Genomic DNA, 17,868 nt, shown 5'->3' with positions numbered 1-17,868 from the left:
GACTCTGACATCAAAATCCATGGTAATCTGTTCAGTTTTCCATCCATTTTACACTGGTCCATTACTAAGATTCACTGGATAAATTAAGCTCAGACAGTGTACCTGCTTCAGTTTTTAGAAACAAATTTAAAAAACCCAGAAATAGTAAAGATGAGAATGAGTTATCCATTGTGCATTTAGATCTAGTCTGGGTTTTTACCTGCATGAATAACTGTAGTAGAAATAACTCGTTTTTAGGCGGGGGTTTATATGTTTTGTATTGTCTACAATGAAGAAAGCCTGCAGTAAAAATGCCGACTAAAATTAACATGCCGCAGTCTTTTTTTTTTTTTAATTTTTTTTTTAAGACTAGGTTCACATTGCATTAGTGGGTGTCCGCTAACGGAATCCGTTATATAGCGAAATTGTCGCAATTAACGCTATGTAACGGATCCGTTAGGGCACCCATTGACTGCAATGTGCTAGCGGATCGTAATGCATCGCTAAACGTATGCCTTTTTCGGCATGCGTCAGCGATGTGCCGTTAGTTTCGGACGGACCTCGAACCCTGCTTGCAGCGTTCAGGGTCCGTTCTTCGCTAGCGCAGATTGGGCATCTACGCTAGCGGGATTGCCAAACGCAATCCCTTTTTGGACATTGCGTTAGCGCATTCCGTTAGCGTATCCGCTAAACGGATTGCACCAACGCAATGTGAACCTAGCCTAATAAATCAGGACCAAGAAATGAGAATAAAATGCACCATATGAATGAGATTTTAAGAATCACTTCATGCCCTAACTGTCACAATCCACTCGCTCTTCCCTGGTTTACCACACACAGGTTGTTTTAAACTTTTTCCATACATGGTCCAGAAGCTGAATTTATCTTTTAAAGCAGTGCGTTATTCCTTGGAAGTTTTTGTACTATTTTTTGCCTTTTTTGCTTTTTTTTTTCAATTTACTTTGAAAACTGGCTGCAATTATACAATTTTGTTTTTACATTTGGTTCATAAATCCGGATTCTTAAATGGAACAAAAAAAACACTATTAACCTGCGGATAAACCCCATATTTCCAGGTTAATGGTGTTTTTTCAGATAATAGCCTTACTAACCTGCCTGGTGCTTCTGCTTTCAGTCAGCCCATTAGCGGTGGCTATAAACGTGCCTCCAGCCCTGACCGGCATGGACTCCGCATTAGTGTGGGCTGTCAGTCAGTGCTGGAGGCCCAGTTATAACTGCTGCTCTGTATACTTGGAGCCGTGACTGAAACCAGAATGCTGCTGGGGAGAATAAAGATCATTTTCTCCTGGCTAACTGCGGGCACCGAGCAGGTTAGTAATGCGATTAACCTGCAGATTAACCCCATATCTGCAGGTTAATAGTGTTTTTCTGGTGACAGGTTCCCTTTGAGCTGCATTTACAGCTGCTGATGCGCATCATTGAATGGCCACTGATTGGCCACGTTTGTTGGTGGGCTTCTGTTTAATGTCCCGTTTAGACAGGCAGACCGCACTTCACAGGAGCACTGACCTATCAGTAATAGATCGATGAGGGTGCTATAGCCTGCTGGTTTTCTTGACCGCTCCAGTCCTGTTTATACTGGATGATATGCTGCTGACAATCCGGAATGATTCTCTTTTTGGCAAGCCCAAAGAACAAGTTTGACTCTTTCATCGGGAGCTCGGCAGCCAGTTTGCACTGCCACATTATCGTGCATAGGAACCATAATCATACAGTGTAACTGCCCTTTTTCCTGGTTAATCCTGGTGCTCCGTTTCATTGGCATATTGTAAAAAGAAAACCGAGTGTGTCGTATCACTGTTATGTAGGGATTCGCCTTTAAAAATGTCACATGGCTGCAGCAATGTGGCAGGTAAATAAGCAAAAGGTAGCAGGGAAATCTGCTGACTGCTCAATGCCCAGACCTCCTGTTCGGAGAATGACATTCAGAAGGACACATCTCGTGCTAGTCTTTCCAGGGTTTTGGATATTGGGTATGCTTTGGATCAGAGCCAGCCGCTCTGTGACTTCATTATTCACTATATCTTTATGGAGAAGAACGTTGCCTTTGCTCTTGCCATTTCCTCTGTTTTGTCATCCACCTCTGCAACCTGCTTGCATCATCCCTCTGTGTAAGAAGTGTGTATATTTCCAGTTTCTGGGCATCCTCTCTTGTGTAATTGTCTATTCTGCATTGCATTTGGGGCTGTTAGTCACAAAGCTGACCCTTACTACTGAGCTATCTGTGGCTTTCTCTCTCAGTGAAGTAACTTTTACTATGCTTTTCCCCAGGGATGTGACCCACCAAATCATAGCGAAACCCGAACAGTTTATGTGGCAAATAGATTCCCTCAACATGGCCATTACGTTCCTCAAAAATTTGCAGACAACAGAATAATTTCCTCTAAGGTAAGTTGTTTTCCATTATAGACTGATGCCCACTGCCCTGTGTGCCAGTGCCGAGTGCATGATGTAAGCCTGTGCACAGATTGTATGTTAAGCTCCTAGACGTGAGACTTAAGAAAAATCTGTGTAGCTTAGGTGCAGGAATGATGAGTTGTCAGTGTGTGAAGGTTCAGTGAGGCCATAATTATCTATTTTTAGGCCTACCTGTTGCTGTGGTTTCATAGTCTCTGTGGTAAAAGTGCCTATATACTGTGCTGTGTTTATTTCAGTAACATTATATACTAGAATGTAGTACCAAGAGGCAAACCCTACCTTTATGTCTGCCCTGAGTGGAGGAGACAAGACTGGTGGAAAATGTATTCTGCTACACCAGCTATGGGGAACCTCAGGCCCGTGTGGGATACTTACGGCCCTCGATGAACTTTCCATGGCAGATTACCGGGGACCGCAGTGCTTGGGCTATCAGATGTGTTTTGACGTTCGCCAACCTTTTCATTTCTTCTTCTCTGAGAGCACGTACGCGCAGCACTTTATACTGAACACTGAGGCACGTGCTGTGAAAGATTACACCCTGATGCCAGTGGCAGCGTCAGTGCCAGTGTCAGGATGTACTCTATGGGAGGAGTTGGTGCCCGATTTGTACCACCCATGAAGAATAGTATAAATATCCAAATCACCCTTTGCAGAAAAAGCAAACCTGATGTAATTTTTTGGTCCCCCATCACATTCAGCATCTGGAATCTTACCTTTCCTCACACCCAGCTGAAGTTCTGTTTAGGCCAGTTTTCCTCCTGACCCAAGCTCAACAGCTTTGTAGGCTTATATGAAGCGGTTACGATTGGGTCAGGAGACCTTTAGCAAATCTGAAAATTATGGTCCATGCGCAAACAATTGAAACTTGGACGTGTGACGCTAACCTAGCATGGACTTCTATGGAGAACTAACCTCTCCATAGAACTAACAGCAAGTGTTCCAGATTAAATGAAGTCACTAGGATATTATAACAGATCAATCCAACCTTGGGTTAGTTATTGATGTTTGTCCTACAATTTTTCTTCTTCTTACTTTCCCGTGTCCAGTTCTACACTGCAGCACACCTACCATTGTTGGCTTGTCATCCAGAGCAGTTATAACCAATGCTGCTCTCTTCCCCATAGTTACGTGGCCATTATCAAATTGCTTGCATAAATGTCATACGTAGAAGAGTGCAGCAACTATGGAGTGTCCCTAATGTGTGTGTGCATGCATAGTCTGGCAGGGAGAGCTTGGCAGGTCTCGCCTCGGTTACTAGTCATCTGGTTACTTTCCCCGTTTTAAAATCTCTATTAACTGAAACAGCAGAGCGTTGCAGGGTGGCACATGGAGTATAAGCGAAGCCACAGGGAATGCCATGCCAGGCTCCCTTTAATGTGCTTTACTTGCTTTCTCTGAAGGACTACAACAAAGAAGCTGATATTTAAAGGAAACCTGTCACTAGATTCATGCTGCCTGAACCATGGGAGACATTACTTACACTAGCTGCGCAATTGTAGCCAGATATATTTTACTCTGAAACAAACCCAGCATTTCAGAGAAAGCATAGTTTGAAAAGCCGGCCTGGGACTATAGGCAGATACCTGACTAGTCTGGCTCCGCCCCATCCAGCATCTCCATGTCCCGCGCCGATTGACTAACAGCTCTCTGTTACCCATACCAGAGACCTGCCAACTGTTGCGAGGCATGGAGAAGCCAGATGGGGGCTACGATGGACTAGTCGGGTCTCTATCTATGACACCCCAGACCAGCTTTTTTCTCTGAAATGCTGCTCTGTTTCCAAGTACCGTAAAACTTATCTGGCTGCAATTGCGCAGCCAAACTCGAATTCACAGATTCCCAGCTTGAAGATCAGGACACATGAATCTAGTGATAGGTTTTAAAATGTGTGCCTTTTTTGTTAAGGATTTACAATCTACATAATTTTTGCAGAAAATTCTTCTGCTTATACTAGCTTGTAGAAAAGGACAAGCTACTAATTCTTTATTGGTCTTAAAAAATGCTAAATCATTAGTTCAAGGCCACAGAAATACTGTGCATTTAAAAATGTTTCCCCTTTTTGTACAAATTAATTTTATATATTGGACACAATGTTTTGTTTTTGACAAATATTTAGAATTGAGAGTCCTCAGTGGTTGATACCTTTTAATGGCTAACTGAAAAGATGGTAACAAATTGCAAGCTTTCGAGACTACACAGGTCTCTTCATCAGGCAAAGACTAAAACAAATTCTGAAGAATCACATATTTATGCACAACATAGTATAGGAAAAAAAAAAAAGGGGAAAAGAAACCATGGATAAGCCAGGTGACATGAAGCAGAATTACCATGGGTGATAAACAGTTAGGGTACCGTCACACACTGCCATTTCGATCGCTACGACGGCACGATTCATGACGTTCCAGCGATATCGTTACGATATCGCTGTGTCTGACACGCAGCAGCGATCAGGGATCCTGCTGAGAATCGTACGTCGTAGCAGATCGTTTAGAACTTTCTTTCGTCGCTGGATCTCCCGCTGGCATCGCTAGATCGGTGTGTGTGACACCGATCTAGCGATGCGATCTAGCGATGCGTTCGCTTGTAACCAGGGTAAACATCGGGTTACTAAGCGCAGGGCCGCGCTTAGTAACCCGATGTTTACCCTGGTTACAAGCGTAAAACTAAAAAAAACAAACAGCACATACTTACATTCTGGTGTCCGTCAGGTCCCTTGCCGTCTGCTTCCCGCACTCAGTGACTGCCGGCCGTAAAGTGAAAGCAGAGCACAGCGGTGACGTCACCGCTGTGCTGTGCTTTCACTTTCACTTTACGGCCGGCAGTCAGAGTGCGGGAAGCAGACGGCAAGGGACCTGACGGACACCAGAATGTAAGTATGTGCTGTTTGTTTGTTTTTTACGCTGGTAACCAGGGTAAACATCGGGTTACTAAGCGCGGTCCTGCGCTTAGTAACCCGATGTTTACCCTGGTTACCCGGGGACCTCGGCATCGTTGGTCGCTGGAGAGCTGTCTGTGTGACAGCTCCCCAGCGACCACACTACGATTTACCTACGATCACGGCCAGGTCATATCGCTGGTCGTGATCGTAGGTAAATCGTATAGTGTGACGGTACCCTAACGTCCATAAATATTGGGCCAATTCTTAGATAAGGATTGTTTTATTGTCCTGTGATTAGGGTCTCTGTTGTAATGACCCTTCATGGTCTGAGGGGCAAGTTCCTTAGTTGATGTAAAAAGACATAAATCCATGTGACACATTCATTCCTGCATTAAGAGTGTCAAAGGTCATCATCAGTTTATATTCCCAGACTCTCCTGTCTTTCTGCGATTTGAAGTTTCCTTTCAATACAAGTAATTTCATGTCCATAATGTTATGATTTGGGAGACAGAAATGTATTGCCACCGGTAGATCCATTCTTTTTTCTCTTATTGTATGGCGATGGGAGTTCATGTTTTTGACAGTGATTTGGATTGGATGTGGCTGTATTTTATTTTTTACCTGCTTTTTATTTTACATTTATTTTATATTTTGGACTCCCATAAAGTTATAAAAAGCCTTAAGTGCATTACAGTGTTTGAGTACTATTTTCTTTATAATTTGATTTCCCTGTAACTGGGACTGATATATTAGGACTGGGACCCAGCAGCTCCTGCTCCCACCCTGCACCAGTCCTTACGAGGCTCCGCTAGTGGCGCTTCCTATTAATCTGTACCCAGTGCTAGTTCAGTGCTGTGTATACAGCGATAGGGAAAGCAGAGACAGTAATAAAGGATCTATGCCTTCCTCATAGGGACAGACGGCTACACTGTCTCGCAGCTGCACGCAGGGCTGTGGAGTCGGTAAGCCAAACTTCTGACTCCTCCATTTCCCTGACTTCGACTCCCCCAGCACTGGTCACTACTGATCATGTACATAAAGTGCAGCACAGAATCAACACAATTAAAAACCAAGATCCCCAGATCAGGGGGAAAACAGACATTTACAGGACATTTCATAACTTTCCCAGATTCTTATGACAAAATTTATAGCACATTCTGCATTGAACTACTTGCCAATTCATTACCGTATTTTTCGGACCATTAGACGCACTTTTTTCCTTCAAATTTGGGAGGAAAGTGTGGGGTGACGCACGGTCGGAATGTAGCATGTGGGATTGTAGGAGGCAGGAAAATATCGCCACTGCAGGAATCTGGCGCTGGGGAAACCATGTGGTCCAAATACTTTAAAGTGAGGTGAATATTCATTAGCCACTTCCCTGCCCACCTGTCATTGCCGAGTCGGGAGCAGCAAATGAATATTCCTTCACATAAACTCCGGACCCACATGGTTTCCCCAGCGCCGGATTCCTGCAGCAGCTGGGGAGATCTGTGTCCGGTGGAGGAGGGGGCAGGAGCACGGTGCCACAGGAGGAAGGGATGCCACATGCCTGACAGTGCTGTTGTAATGCTGAATGCTCTGTGGAGGACCTGTGCTGAGGTCATGAAGAGTGCGGGCATGACCGCACAAAGCCCTGCCTCTTCTTGATGTCATCACAGGTCCTGCAGACACCTCACTACAAACAGTGCAGCTGCGTCTTACAGGTCCTTCTCAAAAAATTAGCATATAGTGTTAAATTTCATTATTTACCATAATGTAATGATTACAATTAAACTTTCATATATTATAGATTCATTATCCACCAACTGAAATTTGTCAGGTCTTTTATTGTTTTAATACTGATGATTTTGGCATACAACTCCTGATAACCCAAAAAAACCTGTCTCAATAAATTAGCATATTTCACCCATCCAATCAAATAAAAGTGTTTTTTAATAACAAACAAAAAAACCAACAAATAATAATGTTCAGTTATGCACTCAATACTTGGTCGGGAATCCTTTGGCAGAAATGACTGCTTCAATGCGGCGTGGCATGGAGGCAATCAGCCTGTGACACTGCTGAGATGTTATGGAGGCCCAGGATGCTTCAATAGCGGCCTTAAGCTCATCCAGAGTGTTGGGTCTTGCGTCTCTCAACTTTCTCTTCACAATATCCCACAGATTCTCTATGGGGTTCAGGTCAGGAGAGTTGGCAGGCCAATTGAGCACAGTAATACCATGGTCAGTAAACCATTTACCAGTGGTTTTGGCACTGTGAGCAGGTGCCAGGTCGTGCTGAAAAATGAAATCTTCATCTCCATAAAGCATTTCAGCCGATGGAAGCATGAAGTGCTCCAAAATCTCCTGATAGCTAGCTGCATTGACCCTGCCCTTGATGAAACACAGTGGACCAACACCAGCAGCTGACATGGCACCCCACACCATCACTGACTGTGGGTACTTGACACTGGACTTCAGGCATTTTGGCATTTCCTTCTCCCCAGTCTTCCTCCAGACTCTGGCACCTTGATTTCCGAATGACATGCAAAATTTGCTTTCATCAGAAAAAAGTACTTGGGACCACTTAGCAACAGTCCAGTGCTGCTTCTCTGTAGCCCAGGTCAGGCGCCTCTGCCGCTGTTTATGGTTCAAAAGTGGCTTTACCTGGGGAATGCGGCACCTGTAGCCCATTTCCTGCACACGCCTGTGCACGGTGGCTCTGGATGTTTCCACACCAGACTCAGTCCACTGCTTCCTCAGGTTCCCCAAGGTCTGGAATCGGTCCTTCTCCACAATCTTCCTCAGGGTCCGGTCTCCTCTTCTCGTTGTACAGCGTTTTCTGCCACATTGTTTCCTTCCAACAGACTTACCATTGAGGTGCCTTGATACAGCACTCTGGGAACAGCCTATTTGTTGAGAAATTTCTTTCTGGGTCTTACCCTCTTGCTTGAGGGTGTCAATGATGGCCTTCTTGACATCTGTCAGGTCGCTAGTCTTACCCATGATGGGGGTTTTGAGTAATGAACCAGGCAGGGAGTTTATAAAAGCCTCAGGTATCTTTTGCATGTGTTTAGAGTTAATTAGTTGATTCAGAAGATTAGGGTAATAGGTCGTTTAGAGCAGAGGTCCTCAACTCCAGTCCTCAAGGCCCACCAACAGGTCATGTTTTCAGGATTTCCTTTGCATTGCACAGGTGATGCAATTATTACCTGGGCAAGACTAAGGAAATCCTGAAAACATGACCTGTTGGTGGGCCTTGAGGACTGGAGTTGGGGACCCCTGGTTTAGAGAACCTTTTCTTGATATGCTAATTTATTGAGACAGGTTTTTTGGGTTATCAGGAGTTGTATGCCAAAATCATCAGTATTAAAACAATAAAAGACCTGACAAATTTCAGTTGGTGGATAATGAATCTATAATATATGAAAGTTTAATTGTAATCATTACATTATGGTAAATAATGAAATTTAACACTATATGCAAATTTTTTGAGAAGGACCTGTACATGATCTGTGGTAAGTTCATAAGAGGGAGGGCACTGTGGGGTCATGGCTGGCTGCAGGACCTGCACTGAGCACAGCCTGTACAAGAAAGAATTAATTAAAAGGTTAGTAATTACAGAATATAAAAAGCTCCCTACCACTTCTGAGGTGAACTATATCTCCCAGCATGCCATAGGATCTGCAGGACATTCTGGGAGTTATAGTCCTCCAATGGGATCTTAAAGCAGCACGCCAGTGTTATTTTTCAATGCTTGGAGTGGTGCTTTAAATATAAGCCCTGTACCCCCATTCTTATACTCACCCTCCAGCATCTTCATATAGTACTTTACAGACACACTGATCCCGTAGCACCATCTTCTACTTGTAGCTTCCAGCATAATAACTTACTATTATATATAATAACAACACATATAATAGTATATTGTTTATTTTATTAAATATTTTACCACATTTTTGGCTTCAAATATATTTTTTCCCTATTTTCTACCTGTGCGTCTTACAGTCCGGTGCGTCTTACAGTCCAAAAAATACGGTGTATATTTTCAGAGTCTGTTCATTTTATTCTGACTTCATCAAAATGGACACCGATGCCACAGCCCTGCACGATCACATGCAGCTGCTCAACCATATAGTGACATTTTAGAAATCTCTTGGTGTTCCGGAAGTGGTTAAGAAGAAGGATTAGATACAGCTATAAGTGAAACTTATGATCACGTGTGTATGTATATATATATATTGTGCAAATTGCCTCTTCTGAGAAAAAGAGAACTTAAACTCTATAGCGCCACCTGTTGGAAGTAGCGATCCTACAAGTCACAATCAACTCTTTAACGAGTCATGCAATATGACTTAGGATAAAAGCCAAATTAGTATCTCAATTCGCAGACACGGTGTTTCGGGCTGTTGGCCCTCGTCAGTGCGAAGCATGAGAACTAATTTGGCTAGGTGAGAGGCTCTGCACACATACACACAATTTTTGCTATTGTATTATTTCTGCATATTGATTGTATTTTCTCTTTTCTCTTTGTAGTACACAGTGTTGAACTTCATTCCTAAAAACTTATTTGAACAATTCCGAAGAATAGCTAATTTCTATTTTCTCATCATATTTCTGGTCCAGGTAAGACACTTATCTCCGTGACCCTGTGATCTTACAATACAATGTACATGATGTCAGAGACTCCTAACATGATTATGGTCCCTTCAAGCAGCTGCAGGTCCTATGCTAGTGAGTGGCTATCAGTGTTCTGTTCCCTTAAACCCACTTTAAACCTCTGGCTGTAGTTCCCAAATAATTCCGTCTTCTATGGTCCTAGTCCAAGTTGTCAGCTCACAGGCTGGGTCCATGTAGAGGGGGGATGGCAGCTGTTGTGACCCGCCTGACAATGCAAGGGAACGGTCATTATTTTTTTTTCCAGTGGTGCAGCCTCATGAGTTGGCCTACAGCTTTAAGAAGTTATGTCTCTGCATAGATGTAAGTTAATAGAAAGATAAATTGCAATGCAGGTCACTATGTTGGTTTGTTTTTTTTTCAGCTTATGATTGATACGCCAACAAGCCCAGTAACAAGTGGCCTTCCCCTATTTTTTGTCATAACAGTAACAGCCATCAAACAGGTAAATCTATATTCCCATATGTTTGTTCCATTTCACTTCCATGAACAAAGTTTGCACTGCCTCCTTTGATATGATGCCTCAGTAAATTTAGTGTACAGTAGCTTCACCCAATACCTGATGCTGAATCTGGAGCTTAAGTGGAAGTACACGTTAATGTTTGTTCTGCACCTATTTTCCTTTGTCACATTACTAGCCAGGTGCACAGACAGTTCAGTATTTTCCCAAAGAATATACCGTATGTTGTAACCACCATAGTAGTATTCAACCTTCAAAACTTAAAGATCCTATTGCAAAAGTTGATGAAACTAAAGGTTCATTTATGCACTGTAAAATTATCGATAATATTGCAGTGTAAACAGACTGCCAGTTGCCTGATGAAATAGCAAAACGCTTGTTCATTAGGGGAAATGATATTTAATGCTGCTGATCAATGTTTACGTCCTGTGGACTGCCGAGAACAATGGCAGCCTATGCACACTGAACAATCTATTAGCTCTCATCAGTAGACGTGCCTACCTGTGTTAACAGGCTCTTATACAATTGCAGATCAGCAAACCCAAGACTTTTCTAAAATACCTATTACCAAGTTGGTTTGGTATTGGCAGAGTGACCACAAGATTAGATTATCTGTCTGCTGCTGCGGAGGAAGAGGATCTCATGTAGTTTTGCACTTGGATCCAACATAATTTTGCCTGGTCGCTGGCAAATAGAGTACTGGAGGAAAATTTGTCCAGCAATTTTTGACATACATTCAATATTAGCAGATCACTATTGCATCCCAGTGGACAGCAAAGTATATACAGCTTAAATCTGCCAAAACGTTCTCACTCCCTGGAAAGAGCCTGAACTTTATCAAACACAGAATATTATTTACCAGCCAAAGAGCAGCTACTCACATTAGACTCTACCTGCAGAGATTATTTATATGAAAGGGGCATTACCAGTGTGATATGTAATGTCCGGTCTCTGCTCTCCTGATCTCACTGCAGAGCTGTGTGTAACTATAAGGCAGGGTTCACATTGCGTCAATGGCAATGCGCTGACGGGATCCGTTACACAGCGGCACTAACGCTATGTAACGGATGCGTCAGCGCACCCATTGACTGCCATTATGTAGCGCATTGCTAACGCATGTCATAATCGGCATGCCTTAGCGATGTGCCGACATTCTGTGACGGACCCTCGGACGCGGTCTGCAGCGTTTCCGCATACATCAACTATAGCGTAGGTGGAGCATCTGCGCTATCGCCATTGCATAACGCGATCTTTAAGAGGCACTAGCGTTGCTGCAGTGTGTTTAACGCATGCGTTGAACGGACTGCACAATCGCAATGTGAACCCAGCCTTACTGACACCTCTGCAGGTTCCTCTCCGCTTCAGCTCCATCTAACAGGCAGACAGGCTTGAAGTATGGTGACAAAACAGCAGAGCTCAGAGAGCAGCAAAAAATGTGCTTGCAAGAAGACAAAGTTCAGTTCTCCTGTCCCGTGTTAGTTATTTGTCTTACACTGATGACGCCCCATTTATTTAAAATAATCTCTGGGGCAAATTCTCATGCAGATCTGTGCCGATTTGACACTGCATTTAACAGGTTAACAATATCGTGAAGGTCTTTACCTGCCGCAGGATATCGTGAAGGGGTGAAGCATGCCGCCAGCAGCGTGTTTGTTTTCTTTAGATTTTAGATCACACAAAATAATTGGACGTTTTTCTGGTTAACAAGCCTTCTAATGTCATTGGTATTTTGTCTTGTTGATAATTCCCTCTATTACTCATCTCTGAAACCACAGGAGAAAATCTTATGTGATGCATAATAGCTTGTAGGGAGAAACTTCTTGTTAGCTGACGATTCTGCTGGGCTTCCAGGGCTATGAAGACTGGCTGCGGCACAAAGCAGACAACGAAGTCAATGGAGCTCCAGTTTACGTTGTCAGAAGCGGCGGCCTTGTTAAGACTAGGTCCAAAAACATCAGGGTATGTATGGGCATTGTTTGCATCTATCTTTTATCTGTATAAAGAGACTTGTAGATAATAAAACTCTCTCTTCTTTTTTTTATTTTTTTATAAGGTTGGTGACATTGTCCGTGTAGCCAAAGATGAAACCTTTCCTGCTGATCTTGTACTGTTATCCTCAGATAGGGTTGATGGCTCCTGTCACGTAACCACTGCCAGTCTGGATGGAGAGACAAATCTCAAGGTGAGTTGTTGTTACCTTTGTATGTTTCTACAATGACTTGTAACACATATATAGAGAAGTGTACTCTTCAAAAGCTGATGGGACAGAAAGTGTTATCACCTGGCAGTAGCATAGATGCAGGCTTCCTCGTGTACAAAATCAGTATATATGTACAAGAGCGTCAGCACTGGACAATTCCTTAAAAATAAGCTGTGCTATATTGTATGGTAAAATGCCGGGCCCTATGATAAACTCAAAGGAGCAGTGGGGGTTTTCAGGCGCCGATGGTATGAGTCAAATCCGAGATTCAGCACTGGTATTTTCATGGATATATTTCTACGTCTGAACAGAACATCAGAAATAATAGACGTGAACAGAGCTAAGGGGCTAAAAGTAGTCAATGATTTTGCACGTTGTATTTTATTTTCCATGTTAGCGTTGCATCTTTAATCTCATAAATGCTGTTGTCAAGCGTGACTTCAGCATCTAATAGGCTTCAACATTTCAGCTCTCACGTCTGACATCCATCGGCACCGCACATGATGGAACTGTGGGGTGCAGATCAGTTGCCTTGGCACCTGTGGACCTTCATGTGGGGGTCTTCTGAAGGCCCCTCTGTCTTCCCAGAGCTGGGCTTCATAGAAGATCATCAGTTTCACAATACCCAGTAGTACTAAAGTATTGCATACGCATTTGCAAGTTAGAAGCGTAACCAACATTATAAGTTTTATTTCAGAAATCAATGATACATGTGAAAATAATACCTTTGTAATATGCCTTTTTTCTCCTCCAGGATTGATCATTTTCAAAATTTTCAATTTATTGTTAAAATGTGTATTCAGCAAAGACATTACATTACTGAGAGAGGAGATGACCGTTGCTATTGATAAGATTCTATGTCGACGGAGGGATAGAAACAAGGAGGAGCTCTGTCTCTAGCTCCTCACTTCTTCCTCCCATTGTATCCACATAGAATCTTATCCGTAGCAACGGTCATCTTCTCTCTTGAATATAAATTTTACCATTCCTGGAGGATAAAAAAAAAAAGCTCTGCTCGCAGAGGCTGGTCCTAGCTTTAATACACAGCCATTACCTACCAGATACGGGGTATGTTCACCCCGTGAGCCCACTTTATACACGTGCTACAGACTTGCAGCATCCATGTATGGATATGTCGGTAAGGGGTTAAACATGCATATATCACAAAAATCTGATTTCAACAATAAGTCATTTTCTGACATGGGTTCCTTTCAAAGCTACTCTATAAAAATGTAAAACCTGTTGTAATTAGTTGCTGACACTTTGCTAGATAAACTTTACAAATGAAATCCTTAACCTGAAGTTTTATCTGCTTCTATGCTCTGATTTTTCAGACACATTTGGCTATACCGGAAACGGCAGTTTTACAGTCTGTTGCTGAGCTGGACACGTTAAAAGCTGTGATAGAGTGTCAGCAGCCTGAAGCAGATCTATACAGGTAAAACATTTCAGAAGGTCAAAGTCAATGAATTTAAATTGGCTCATTTACCGGACATTTTCTTAAGCCCTGAAGTTATGAGTATTATGTTTTTTAGACGTTTAAAATGTCATGTGGGCTTTTTTTTGTTCTATTTGTACTTGTGTGTAATTATTACAAAACTTTGCAGAATGTGTACTTTGACCAGCAGCATTTAACAATACTTAACCCCTTCATGACATGCGCTGTAAATGTACTTCGCATGTCGTGTTTTCCCCTTTAATGTGGGCTCCGGTGGTGAGCCCACATCTTTCCCGGCACATGTCAGCTGTTTTGAACAGCTGACGATGTGCCCAGAACAGCTGCAGGTAGAATCGCGATCCATCCGCGGCTATTAACCCATTAAATGCCGCTATCAAGCTCTGACAGCGGCATTTTAACGAGCACTTCCGGCCATCGGGCTGGAGATCTGCCCATCAGTGACCCCCGTTTTTGCTACATACAGGCAATCTGATCATGGCCTGTATGTAGCTGAGCCAATTGGGTTATGGCAGCTTCTAGTCTCCCATGGAGACTATTGAAGCATGCCACAAGTAAAAAAAAAAAAAAAAAAGTTTATAAAAATATATAAAAAAAAAAATATAAAAGTTTAAATCGCCCCCTTTTCGCAACATCTAATATATAAAGCTGAATGTGTGTGTGTATGTCCGGGATTGGCATCTGCACCGTCGCAGCTACAGCCACAAAATTTTGCACAGTCACACGTCTGGACCCCGAGAGCGTCATAGGCTATGTTGTGAGGCGAAATTTTAACCCCGCGCGTTCCAATTCACCAAACAATTTTGCCCCTATCTACATAATGGGGAAAAAGTGAAAGGAAAAGTGTTGGAGGCAAATTGACAGCTGCCAGATGTGAACAAGGGGGACTTAAAGAGTGAGAGCGATGGCGCCAAAGAATATATACCGTACAGTTGCTAAGGTGGGGCCCCGACATGGGATACTCACCACACATGGGGATATGAACACACACAAAATGCGCCACACACTACCACGTGCTTGAACACATATACCACCCTCAGCACACATTTCACCACACATACACCAACCTCGACCTCGCCACATAAAAGTTGAAACACAAAAGTCGCCGCTCAAAACTCGCCACGGTAAAAACTCGCCACATGCAAAACTAGGCTCATGCAAAACTCGCCACAAGTGCAAAACTCACCTCATGGAAAACTCGCCACACGCAAAACTTGCACACGCGGAAAAATTGCCACATGCACAAAAGTTGCAACACATGCAAAAGTTGCCTCACACAAAACTTGCACATACTCAAAACGCACCACACATAAAACTCGCCACACGCAAAACTTGCTGCACACAACTTGCTACACTAATGCTACATTCACATTTGCGGTGTGTCGGGCGCAACCGCGGCGACGCATGCGCCATGCGCCCCTATATTTAACATGGGGGGTGCATGGACATGCGTTTTGTGACGCATGCGTTTTTTGGGCGTAAGCGTCAGGGCGCAGAGGACGCTGCTTGTTGCATTTTTTTTGCGCTGTAAAAATGAACACATACGTCACAAATTGCAGCGTTTTGCATGCGTTTTTGTTTGCGTTGTGCGTTGCGTCGCCGACGCAGTTCCGCACAACGCAAATGTGAACGTAGCCTAACCTGTCACATGCAGCTCGACACACAAAAAGTTGCTACACGCATGTCGCCACACAAAACTCATCTCACAAAAGTCGCTACATGCATGTCGCCACATGCAACTCAACACACTCAACTTGACACATGAAACTCGCCCTAAAACACACAAGTATTATCCTTCAAAAATAAAAATCTGATTAATAAGCAGACAAACTACAAGAGCAACAAATGTACCATATAGGAAATACGGCAGCTGTCAGTCACATGACCTGTCTATTATGTGTATGTGTGAGCTAATATATACTGCCAGGGGGGAGGACTTCCTGTTGGCTGGGGATTTATCAGGCTGCCAATTTAGCTTACAAGTACTGAGGTAAAAATACTGACCAAATAACGTGTGAACGAGGTCTAATACAGGAGGAGATGACACACAGAAATATACTATATACAGGAGGAGATGACACACAGGTATATACTATATACAGGAGGAGATGACTTACAGGTACATACTATATACAGGAGATGACACACATATATACTATATACAGGAGGAGATGACACACAGGTATATACTATATACAGAAGGAGATGACACACACATATATACTATATACAGGGTAGATGACACAGGTATATACTATATACAGGAGGAGATGACACACAGGTACATACTATATACAGGGGAGATGACACACATATATACTATATACAAGGGAGATGACACACGGGTATATACTATATACAGGAGGAGATGACATACAGGTATATACTATATACAGGAGGAGATGACACACTGGTATATACTATATACAGTACAGCGGAAATGACATACAGGTACATACTATATACAGGAGGAGATGACACACGTATATACTATATACAGGAGGAGATGACACAGATATATACTATATACAGGGGAGATGACACACAGGTATATACTATATACAGGAGGAGATGACACACTGGTATATACTATATACAGTACAGCGGAGATGACATACAGGTACATACTATATACAGGAGGAGATGACACACGTATATACTATATACAGGAGGAGATGACACAGATATATACTATATACAGGAGCAGATGACACACAGGTATGTACTATATACAGGAGATGACACAGGTATATGCTATATAAAGGAGGAGATGACACACAGGTATATACTATATACAGGAGCAGATGACACACAGGTATATACTATATACAGGAGGAGATGACTTACAGGTATATACTATATACAGGAGGAGATGACACACGTATATACTATATACAGGAGGAGATGACATACAGGTATATACTATATACAGGAGAGATGACATACAGGAGGTATATACTATATACAGGAGATGACATACAGGTGTATACTATGTATAAGGGAGATGACAAACCTGTATATACTGAGGGGAAAATGAGAGGTGTGAGGTGAAAATGAGGGGTGTGAGCTGAAAATGAAAAAGTGTGAGTGCAAAATGAGAGAATTGAGGGAAAATAGTGAAGTGATCGGAAAATGACAGATGTGAGGTCGAAATGACAAGTGTTAGGGGGGAATGAGAGGTGTGATGGGAAAATAAGAGAAGTGAGGTGCTATAACTAACCACAGATATTTACTATGCCCAGGCAACGCCGGGCTCTTCAGCTAGTTCAAAATAAAATGATAAAAAAATCAAACCTACACATATTTTTTATTGCCACGTTCAGAATCGCCTGATAGATCAATAAAAAAAGGATTAACCTGATCGCTAAACGGTGTTGGGGTGAAAAAAAGTCAAAATGCCAGAATTACATTTTTTGGTCGCCGCGACATTGCATTAAAATGCAATAACGGGCAATCAAAAGATCATATCTGCACCAAAATGGTATCAATAAAAATGTCAGCTCGGCACACAAAACATAAGCCCTCACCCAATCCGAGATCATGAAAACCGGAGACGCTACGGGTATTGGAAAATGGCACAATTTTTATGCAACTTTTAATTTTTGTGCCCTTAAATCAGTCATATCGCACAACATAGTTAATAAATGACATTTCCCACATGTCTACTTTACATAAGCACAATTTTGGAAACATATTTTTTTTTTTTTTTGTTAGGACGTTATAAAGGTTAAAAGTTGACCAGCGATTTCTCATTTTTCCAACAAAATTTACCAAACAATTCTTTTTAGGGACCACCTCACA

General features: G+C 42.6%; 1 protein-coding gene across 3 annotated transcripts in view; it reads left to right on the top strand.

Moving 5' to 3' along the window:
* ATP11B (ATPase phospholipid transporting 11B (putative)) overlaps positions 1–17,868 on the top strand; it is a 208,364-nt gene that overhangs the window by 50,283 nt on the left and 140,213 nt on the right. For all 3 annotated transcript variants that reach the window (XM_069727247.1, XM_069727248.1, XM_069727246.1), the window contains exons 2-7: positions 2,272–2,388; positions 9,811–9,900; positions 10,316–10,396; positions 12,263–12,370; positions 12,465–12,593; positions 13,946–14,049. In XM_069727247.1, the coding sequence (XP_069583348.1) occupies positions 2,272–2,388; positions 9,811–9,900; positions 10,316–10,396; positions 12,263–12,370; positions 12,465–12,593; positions 13,946–14,049 (629 nt within the window). The remainder of the gene's footprint in view (positions 1–2,271; positions 2,389–9,810; positions 9,901–10,315; positions 10,397–12,262; positions 12,371–12,464; positions 12,594–13,945; positions 14,050–17,868) is intronic.

This window comes from Ranitomeya imitator, chromosome 5 (assembly GCF_032444005.1).
Source record: "Ranitomeya imitator isolate aRanImi1 chromosome 5, aRanImi1.pri, whole genome shotgun sequence".
NCBI lineage: Eukaryota > Metazoa > Chordata > Amphibia > Anura > Dendrobatidae > Ranitomeya > Ranitomeya imitator.
The sequence above is the reverse complement of the archived record's forward strand: the minus strand, read 5'-3'. Positions and strand labels throughout refer to the sequence as shown.